The 11,750-nt window shown below is 31.8% G+C and overlaps 1 protein-coding gene across 6 annotated transcripts in view; it reads left to right on the plus strand.

Moving 5' to 3' along the window:
- Positions 1-11,750, plus strand: part of Lpin (phosphatidate phosphatase LPIN) — a 90,149-nt gene that overhangs the window by 61,083 nt on the left and 17,316 nt on the right. For 4 of the 6 annotated variants that reach the window (XM_085946446.1, XM_085946450.1, XM_085946451.1 and 1 more), the window contains one exon: positions 6,707-7,150. In XM_085946446.1, coding sequence (XP_085802572.1) covers positions 6,962-7,150 — 189 coding nt within the window. In that variant the 5' untranslated portion in view covers positions 6,707-6,961. Of the gene's footprint in view, positions 1-3,965; positions 4,469-6,706; positions 7,151-11,750 lie in introns of those variants that run through there. The other 2 variants (XM_085946449.1, XM_085946448.1) reach the window with 2 other exon arrangements.

Here is an 11,750-nt window from a genome sequence, read left to right on the forward strand (position 1 = left end):
TATCACTACCTACATTTTTTTTAATTATTCACGAAATTAAATAATAGTTAGATTGTGTGTGTAGGTACCTATATTCAGAACCATTATAATGGCCGGTGAAACTAAATATTATGTAAGTAGACGTATTACTTACTTTGACTTATTTAATGAACATGACCTCGAAAAAGTCCATATGTCTGGGCTAATAAATTGTAGAAGGCTCGGCTGGATGCTAGAATGAAATATCTCATGTCAAGAAATTTAAAAAAGATATGGCTGGTGCAGACCTAGGTGTTTTCCATTGCCATGTATGGGGTGGAATCCTGGACATTGGCCAAGCAATAGAAAATTCTTGGCGTATTTAAACCTTCGACGCCATGGTCGATAGAGCCTCGAAAGGTTAATTGTTTTGGGCAGTGTGCCAGTACTACCGGCAGGACGAGGTGAGTGACCTAGCGAAGAAATTCACTGGAAAAGCTATATAAAAGTATAGGCTGGCAGAGGATAGGTAAATTTGCAAATACCTGATCCAGAATTCCGTAGTACCTATTCCAGAATTATCATAATTCATAACTCTGAATCATGAGTGTGTCGACGGGTTTGAAGACTACGTCTTAACACTGCCTGAGATACAAAGTCTCAATATTAAAGTAGACATTATTGGCATAATAAGTCAAATATGTACGTGAATACGAATGTGCAACGTAGTAGAATTCATTTGTTAGCTACTTAAAATATACATCGTATTTCTGTGTGGCAATAATATGGAAACGGGCATTCACGGACACGTTTGCAGAATAGGATAATATGCACACATTTTGCAAAATACATAGTTGATTTTTAACCACATTCGTCTGCATTTATCTGTTTGCTATGTCTATGAGCCATACTCTTCATAATATGCAGTGTCCATTAGTAAGTCAATAGTCCAGTATGATATTTTGACGTATCTATTTAGCATTCCTATCGTAGGTAGATATAAATATTTATTGCCTAAAAGTATTTAGATTTCTTCTATCGAACAAAAAACAAAACCTGTCATAAAATGTTCACAACAATGTAGCTGCACAAGTAGTAAGTTGACTAGCTTTTTTAAATTCATAATAATTTACGTTTTTATTTTATTGAAAAAAAAATTCAAGGTAAATTGCATATCATTGTTTATGTTAATTTATTTGTTTAATATATTAATAACTGGCTAAAGTACCTGACTTTGCATGAGGTCGCTTCATTGATCGATTTATCTACGTTTATCTTACTTAACAAAACAATAATAATTCCATTCTTCAATATTAATATTTATGTATATGGGCATACATGTCAGAATGAAAATAATTCTGATAGTAAAGTCAAAAAAATTACAATCGAATCCTAAATAAATGCAAACTTTATCTGTCGTGATAATGCAAATTTATATATTAAAATGCAGAATTATATTGTTGAATATCGTGAAGATTTTTCGAGTACCTATTAAGAAAGATGCACTGTTTTTAACCCAGAGACTACACAATTAATAATCTCGATTACGATACATAAGAGAAACGTGGAACAAAAATTCAATAAAACAAAAATTTGTTTGTGACAAAGCCCTGTATATAGCGCCTTTGTATGTTACATTAGTAGTTATGAATAGGGAATCCAATCCCGAGCCAAAATTCTGATCCCGGGATTTCGGGATTACAATTTGACAATCCCGGGATTGACATTTTTTTCCATTGTTAATATAAAAATTTTATATTTACAAATAACATTGATAAAATCGGTCAAAAATAAATCTAGTATAATTTATACTATTTAAGACATTTATTGTTAATATTGTATACGTTCAATCTTGGAAATACACAAGTTTAATAGAGTAAATAATATTGTAATATAAATAATAATGTGAATTTAATATGAGATTGCTGTTTCTGATAGTAAAGATATAATGAATGGAATAGCGAGATTTAAAATAGTAAAGCAAATAATCATGGCGTACTTATGGCCTTTCCGCATCATAAATCTAATTTTTTGACCATATCCAATCCTAATAGGATCATATAGGCCTCCACAGAGTAGAGGTTTGTATTAACAGATTTTGTTTTTTTTTTACGAGAAATGGATGTCAGCCACTTGCTCAACCTGCAAAATCTAATTAGTCAGCCAAATATGAAACTGACGTAAAACTTATGATATCATGGTAGAATTACTTTGTTAAAAGTGCGAAGCATTGTTTTTTTCCAATCTTTCTCATTTTTAATAATTCATGTGAAAAAATAAAATGAATCGGCAACATACACATGGGTATAAATCAAACTTCATTCAACTCAGTTTATTTCTAATATAGCTATTTTTTATTAAAAGTATTTTTTCTGTTTTATTTTCGCTTTTATTTTATTTTCCATAAAAATTGATAAAAAAAATCAATACCGAAATCCCGGGATTATGTTTATCAATCCCGGGATTCATAGGTATCGAAAATAGCTCGGGATCCCGGGATTGGAATCCCTAGTTATGAAATCAGAAGAAAAAATAATCAATTGACTTGGAGTTAAATAATTTGTTAAATGTTAATAAAACAATATATTGTTTGATTATATAATTGACCTGTGCCCGATGTTTTCCAAGATGACTTCCGTTGAATATTCACAAAGCAAACGTGGTAACACACTTCTTATTGCACCATGCGTAATAATAAATTGCCACGTCATCGCGGTTCAAACGCATGCAATAATAATTATTTTCTCTGCACCAAAAGATTTGACGGTCACTAAGGAAGAAATTTTAATGGTCTTGTGAAATCCGTTGTTTTTTTTTTCTTAATATTTGGACGTCTGTGACTATGCCAAATTTTGTCGTTGTCAAGATTGAGTGGACTATTGCCAAAAAAAAAAACTTCGCGAAAAGAGCAGTGCAGTCCCCGAGAGTTGCTGGGACAGGGTGAAAGGTGAACACCGATGAAGTGTAACGCAAACCCGTCACTAAAAACGAACTACTCTCGAATGTCGCACTAATTACGAAAAATTACAACGACCAACGACAGGTAACTCGAAATAAAACGTGAAAATCCATTTCTAAAGAATAAGAAAACTCCTAAAAGTTAACGACAATGTGTCCGATAATGGAAAAAGTTTTACTTCTGTCGCATGTGCATGTGCTCACAAAATATTCTATATTTATTGATCTGATGATGATGCTGATCTAATTTTTTTTTAAATTCTTATTCGGTATTCTTGAAGCATGTTTCGTCTTTGGGCATATTCGTGCATTATGCATACAAGTGATTTTTATTCATATTACCTTTTTCAGTAAATTGTTAATAACTACGGTCTGTAATCCTTGATCCTTCAAATCCCTCAACTCCTGGCACTAATGCATAATTATTTGTAATTTGAGGATTATGGATTATTTTTTATATGATTTTTATCAAAGGCCACTAAAGAATTCAATTTAAAGATATCGGCTGATTTATAAATAAAATAATATATAAATCTCAGAAAAATACCATTCATCGCCCAACTTTCACGGGATTATGGGATCGGAATAATGTGCGTAGTTATAAAACTTCGTATAAAATAAACTATCATGTGAGATTTCTAGAATTCATTCTGTTAAACAATTGTATACCTATTACATACGTAGATACGTATTGTAATTATTTAATTATTAAGAAAATTGTAATAAGTTTTTTTTTATATAATTCCCGAATCATTAATATACATAGGTAGTCCATAGTATTATGCATGCTACTGAGGCTATCCTTCGTCTGTTCAAATGAGAATAAAATTACAGGAAATTTTCCGTAATCCTTTGTAAACGTAAAGTATAAGTTTACTTATAGCCAATTTTCAAAATACAAAGCCCAATTAGTTATAGAATCTATTTCTTTTTTGGTTGGTAGGTACATACAATAATTATTGTAGTTTGCTTAGCACTACACTGCGTGGAGGTCGATTGCCAATATTCACTCCCCCCGTCAAAATAATATCATCGTTACTGGTCAGCGTGTTTGTTGTTTGTCGATCGTGCAATAAAAATAACGTGGTTCAGTCAATTTTTAATGCAATCGCTGCCAGACGCTAGCAGTCCGTACAAATTTCGCCAGTTTCTATCCGTAACTCGCGCGCGCAAGTAATTTTTTCCAACGGTCTAATCGTTCTGCATTAATCTGATATTTGCTCGGTTAGTATTAAATGTATAAATAACTACCTAGTGAATTTATTATTGTTATTAGTGCATATAACTAAAGTGTTTGCTTCACAGTATATGTCATAAGATTTCCCTACAACGGATATGACTATTTCCCTGTTGTCTGTCATCTTTTCAGCGATTGATTGTGGAGGAAGTGTGACCGATCGTGGTGGTTATCATCGTGATATTTTTGCGACTTGTGAAATAAGTTTTGTGAATCAGTGAAAAAATTCATAAATTTATAAATTTTAAATTTCACATAAATTATTCTGATACTTATAAAATAATCAACTTTGTTTATTTTTCAAACTCATTCTTAGTAAGTATATTATAGAATGACACTTAAAATTGATTTTTTTCTTGTATGTTATATTCGTTTTGATTATCATTTTTAAGAATAATTATTTTATAAGTAATTACGCTGTATATGGATTTTCGAAGTATTGTGGGTGGCCGGCACCCGGGTGGCATGATCCAAAGTGCAGAAAAATACCCGAAAAAACGTTATTTCTATTATATAAAAATATATTTAATTAAATTAAATAAAGCTATATGCACCTGCAAATTGTAGGAGTACATAATATTTTTGTCATAAATTTGTTTCACGGATAGTAAAAAAAATAATTTTCTTTCATAATTATTTAGCATTTTCAAAAGTTGTGCATAAGTAAGTGCCAGTCAATTTCATCGACCCCATATGTTACACGTAGACAATTTGAAACCACTTCACGATGCAGTGTAGGCATAACATTGTAATTCGGAATGGGATGAGATATTTTACGTTATAATTTAAATGTGTTTACCAAAACAAAATAATTAGATAGGGAGGTATTTCATTTCTTTTCTAATCCATTAAAACATTTTTACTTTGGGGAGGAGTCTAATCTCTTTGGGGTGGGACAATTTTAGGTTAGCACCCGGGCGGCAACCACACCTCTGGCGCGGCAAAAGAAAATATTGCTTTATGATGATATGCACGATTCGTGCAATGCTTAAATTATTAACTTTCATTTTATTTTACGTTCAATAACACGAATTTTCCCATATCTGCTACTTAATGACATATTCAATTGCGAAAAGATCCCTGATGGAAACAAAATTATTTTATTAATGAAACTTGAATATACCTATGCATATGTTACGGATATGAATCCACTTCAATAGTTTCGTATTGCCAATTGGCAATGACAAATATTTGCTAAAATCTTTCCAGAGTACATAGCATAAATATTCAACCTTGTCCGTGTTAATTGCAGATCCTGTACATGAGCCATCTATTCTATTCAATCTTACAAATCTTACAATACGTGAAGTAATTGAATTTAACACACATTGTAATTTATTAAGAGAAACCTTTGCTCTCCAATAATACAATTATTAGGAATTAATAGGTATGGTACTCGTAAAACGAATTATGACACATCGATTCAAAGAAAACATAAATATATTCATAAGTAGGTACTTATCGATAATTGGTTATATTTTCTTGTGTATTTGTATAAAATTATAGCTAAAAATATGTACATATTATCTCTGGCCTTGGAGTGACACAGAAAATTAACCTGTTGTACCGTCTCGATTATCTCAAAAAAATATTAATCTAGCTACCTGCTAGATCAGGCCTGGGCAAACTACGGCCCGCCAAGTATTTCTGTGGGGCCCGCGAGCTAAAGTCTACATTTTTACGCCTTTTTAAAAATAAAACTTGAATATACATGAATTGCACCGTCGATGAGAAATCTGCCAATTGTACAACACTCTTAATTCGGACGAATTCGAACAACTTAAAGATTCTGCTCGAAAAATGGTATTTTCATATAAGTATGTTATTTTTTGATCAACCTACATTATATGTGAACAAACATTTTAAATTATGAATATCAATGAAAACTCTTTACGATCAAGCATCACCGATGAACATTTACAAGCCGTTTTAAGAATCTCGACTACAAAGTTAACACCTGAAATCAAGAAAAATGTTGAAAAATATAAAACATTTCATTCTTCTCATTTAATTGTTGGCTATTAGAGAATCATTATTTTTTATGTTTAAATTCCTTTTTCATGGTAATAAATAATGTAAGTATATCTAAAAATAGTATTTTACTTGCGGCCCGCCGTAAATTTTGTATTCCTAATGTGGTGGCCCTTCATCCAAAAAGTTTGCCCAGGTCTGCACTAGATAATAATATTTACGTGCTGAATAATAATTGAGAATTTGATATTGCTTATTATTTTACCATATTTGGAAGTGAGCGGTTTACCTAAATCTCACTTAGTATATTAATTATTATTGTTGGACTGTTTGTACTTAAAATGTACTTAAAATGTACTTAAAATGTACTAAAAATGTACTTAAAATGTACGTAGGTTATCGTATCACTTATCATCTCATCACTATCGGGTTGAATGTTTACTCTCTTACATGAGCCATATTAAATCAATATGTATTAGGTAGTATGTGTTATTCCCAAAATAATTAGATAATATTGTGTCTGAATAATACTTGACTGATAAGTGATAAGTGATAATATAATGTCCTATTGATCTGTTTCAGGTGGATCGACATACGTGCGTGCTTCATACACCATGGGCTCTGCTAATTCAACACTACGCTGAACCGACTGTGTAATAAACTGTTTTAAAAATGGATATAATATAAAGACATTATCCAGACAGAAACAACATACCGAGTGCTTGCGGTGAAAAGCTTTAAATAAAAATAAAACTATTGTGGGTAAAAGTGTCAGTGAATAAACAAAATAAAATAAATCGTTTCAACGTTGGTGAGTGAAACAAAAAATCTTCAACCATGCATTCTATGAACTATTTGGGAAATATCTTCGCCAACATGAAGGGATTCTACAACGAAATCAATGGCGCCACCCTCACTGGGGCCATTGACGTCGTTGTGGTGGAACAGGCTGACGGTTCGTTCACCTGCTCTCCCTTCCACGTCCGGTTCGGGAAGCTTGGAGTGCTGAGGAGTCGCTTCAAGATGGTATGTACCTCAATGTCTTGTTATTGTTAATGTTATTGTATGATAGCGTTTTATTTATTACGAAGAAATCCTTAACGAGTGGCAAAAAAAAGATAATTATAATTTTACATTAGTGGCTGCATTTTAAATATCTTTATTATCGAATAAAAACAGTAGCAGGTATACTAATTATATATATATTTAAATAAAATGCTTGCAATATTTATTATTGCCATAAAGTTTTGAGAATATATTAATATTTTTTTAATGAAATTTTGAGATTCTTGTTATGTTAATTATTGTTTACCTACTAGGTTATCGTGAAGTGTTACTAACTACCGCTGATAAGCAATAATCAATGCCCTCTAGCTGGAACCTTAACAATATTTGAAATTATTCAATGAATCAGGCATATAGGTATGTAGCCTGCAAAAATCACACCTGTGGGTCTATTCTATACTTATCGACCGCTAAAGTGATAAATACGACGACTAACTAGGGTAGATTTGTATCAAAGTATTAGCACTTATTGTAACAATTACAATAAGTTGGTTGTAATTGTTGCAATAAGTGCTATATTTTAACAGCACCTCTCTTGGCTGTGATACAATTTAGAGCGAGATAGACAATTTTGACTGTTTAGACGGCTAACTTATTGTAACAATTATAATACCTCAATACAAATATGTAATAATTATTAAATACTATCACTTTAGCGGTCGATAGTCGCCTTGTGTGTAGAATAGACCCGCTGTCATGAATTACTGATAATACTATAATAGCAAATAGACATGCGTGCTTGCTTGCTTGCTTACAAGTTGATCAAAAATGTAAGGCGTGGTCCACTAAACTAATAACCTGATCTCTATCGAAAATAGGACTACAGTTTTCATATGGGTACCAAAAGTTTTCGCTTTGTTTTCAATTTTCTCAGAGGACATAATAATTTGATTTCTCCAGGAAAACTTGTTTTTGAGAATCTTATGAAACCTGCGTGTAAATCAATTTCGAATTCTCGAGATTCAAATAATCTTGAATCTCTGAAAGATGGTATTCGCGAATCTCGAAAAAAGAATAGAAACACAACCTCCACGTCCAACGTATTATTTCCAAGGTGTCTACTGCTTGCCTAAATTTCGGAAAACCATATTTTCCTTTCGTTTTGTTAATATTCAAATGACTAAGTACATATTGACCTTAATTAGTGAATTTTTATCTAAAAAATATTGCAGCTGAAAACATAATAATATGTTGAAATTTTAGTGAATGTCTTATAAATACTTACACGATTGGCATTGAATGCTTGTGCTATACCCAAATGCAGTATCGCTGTATAATTATTTAAACATCAATATGTTTGAAGTATTTGTTGCCTATAGCAAATTTCTTTTGTGTAGGTTACGTAGTGCTCTGTATATATTTTAATAACAAAGCCATATGTACAAATAATATTGTCTTACATAAATAGGTTTTTTTCTAACAGTATTATAGAATATCTTCCACCGTTATCAAAATGAAAAATATTCCTGATATTTAACTCCTAGAATCCTAGAAGTTATTCAGTTCATGTTGCTGAGCTGATCATGCATTTTACGTATACGAGGGCATAGACGACTGTCTCTTCGGCGGTCGGTTATTATGAACAAAGATCCTGATCAACAATAATTCATCGCTACTAAGATCTTGACGTCATGGGCAAAGTCGAACCTGTCACACCTACATAAGTACATAATATTATGTTATTATTTATTTTCGACAAGTCATACATTACACTTTTATCTTAAGTAAATTTACATAAATGTAGAATCGATCGACGCAATCATACAAAAACGTAATTATCCTATTTTTTAATAAAAAATATATATCATATCGTACTTATTATTTATTACCAAATTATATTCGATTACATAAATAAATACTTCAACCGTTTATACATCTATGATTATTGATTACAACTATATAATTAGTAATTAACCTCAGTGTTGCCAACTGGCGTTCACAATAATATGCCAGATAGGGTAAGAAAATAAGCTAGATAGCAGGAAAAAATGGTAGATTTTTTTCCAAATTTAAAGTGTCTAGAATCTAGCACATCAAAAAATGATGTCGTAATTTTTTACAAGAACGAAGATCGAAGAAGAATTTAGTATTTTACAACTAATAAAATGAATTTAAGTAAGATATTTAGAGATCATTTGGTATGTAACATGTATTTTATTTATAAGACAAAAGACCAAATGTTAATTTTCACGCAAATCTGTTAATATTCTAGCTTTATTATGGGAAATTGTAAGCTGTTTGCATTGACGAAAAATATGCGAATTTTTCAAGCCTATTCAAAAATGCTAGATCTGGCAAGAAAAACGCCAAGTTGGCAACGCTTATTACACTACGACTACGTCAACCTCGGTGTCGTAATCCGTTATGGATGGTAGATGGTTTTGAATCAAATATTAATTGTATAATACCTGTACCTATACTTTCTTTATCCGAAAGATCTTAATCAAAATGTATTCGATTTCATATTGTATCCATTAGTAGGGCAGGGCTGTCTTCTCTTTACACCTACCGGTATTGATATTAAAAAATCCCTCGCGAACAATCATCATTTGATACCGATACTTTGGTATCGTTACTCTTCTTCCGATACGATATCAGCGTCGATTCTCTCTTTAGATATAATATGACGACCCTAATAACAAGTAAATAATGCCATTGTTGGTATATATCATGGCCCCCACATCCTAAAGCGGGTCCCCAGACCACGATGTTTGATAGGCCCCCCAACCTATCGCTAATGTTAAGGGCAGTTTAATGTTCTACAGTAGTGTTCCAAAATTAATGGTATTCCGTGGAATTCAAGGGTTCCGCGAGGACTTAAAGGTAATGCGTGTATTTTTATCATTTTTTTTTGTATTTCTAAATAAATCCACTTTAATTATTGACCTGTTAGCACTCGGCGCAATATTATTATGAAGCACTGATCGCGACCCATTGTTGTGGTAACCAAGTAACTTAATAGTCATTTCGTAGTCTGGAAATACACCTAAAATAATTATGAAAATACAATTCTACACGTGAATTATCATTTAATTAATATCATGATATCTCATCAAATTGCTTCGCGCGGCCACATATTTTTCATGATATTTTTCAAGTGTAATGCGACTTTTTTTGCTATTAGAACAGATTCATGTGTGTTTATCTCACTTATCTGATCGACCCAAGTACATTATTAACTTACGGTATTTTTTATACTTATTGTATATATTATTATAACTGGTCTAGTTTGCAACAACCTTTGCTAACAAAATACTGGACCACATTGTATCTTAAGGTATCTATAGCATTTTGCCTGTATTTATTCATATGCAAGCTAATTTTTATATGTAATATGTATTGGAATAAATTACAAGATTCCGACACCTAAGTTGAAACCTTTAGATTTAGATTATGCTCGATTAGGTAAATAATTAATTAATTTATTATATATGTTACACCGAATGTGCGAAATTGACTATTACATGAAATGGGCAAAATTTTGGCTAATTCATGTAATAGTCAAGCCTGTTGCCTTATTCATGAATTAGGTAATTTTTCTGCTGAGTACATGAATTCGCCACGGTATGGAATTCTTGAACTGTCAACATGACAGAAGAAAAAGTAAATTTAATATGGATGGTTTTATTAGTTATAATTGGACATAATATAATATTATTATTATTAGGTTAGGTTAGGTTTTGTAATTCTGAATTAAATTATTCAACTGAATGTCCATTTTGAGGTTAGCTATCAAATGTCAACAAACTATCACAAACATTCAATCGACCATTGCACAATTGATACCCAAGCACGAATCAAATCGCGAAAATACTTTTCAATAAAATTCTTCCGTTATCATATTATAGTTCTAGAATTTTTTTGCGCATACTAAATGGATATGAACGTCATTCAAATCAATGACATTTGACACATTTGTTTAGTTGCAAAAAACACCACGGAGCGCGATCATCTATTTTGACCATAGATAATATAAATGTACATTTTGACCAATCCATGAGCATTTGATACATTTAGTTTAGTTGCAAAAAATACCACCGTAGCGCTACTATCTAATTTGTCCAAGGCATGAAGTAGGCAGAAAAATTACTGCCGATTTCACGCACTCTCCAGATATTTTGTCTAATTCATGAATAAGGCAACGGGCTTGCATTTTTCATGATTTAGGCAAAATTTTGCCCATTTCATGTAATATTCAATTTCGCACATTCGGCGTAACAAACACCGCTCAGTTGCCATTCTGATTTTCTTACTCACGCAAAGGCTGCCATTTCTATGTTAATAGTTATTACTTTACTCGAGTGCGGCTATAAACACATATTTTACTTTGCATGATTTTTCCACTAAATAATAATGCTGAAGTGTAAATAGTATTAGTATTATAACTCATATCATGTCGGATTGTGTTTTCATTTGGTCTGCAAATTGACAAACGAATTTTACAGCAGTAGTGTGAAGTTCTCTGCAATGCGAAGTCACCTGTAGCTAACTGAATCGGTGGACCAAAGTTTCTTATTTTTGCTTAAATTTCATACATTCCATTTCCATAAAATAAGCTTTC

This window comes from Rhyacophila brunnea, unplaced genomic scaffold, assembly GCF_057557595.1.
Source record: "Rhyacophila brunnea isolate RB1 unplaced genomic scaffold, BYU_Rbru_1.0 scaffold_2, whole genome shotgun sequence".
NCBI classification, from domain to species: Eukaryota; Metazoa; Arthropoda; class Insecta; order Trichoptera; family Rhyacophilidae; genus Rhyacophila; species Rhyacophila brunnea.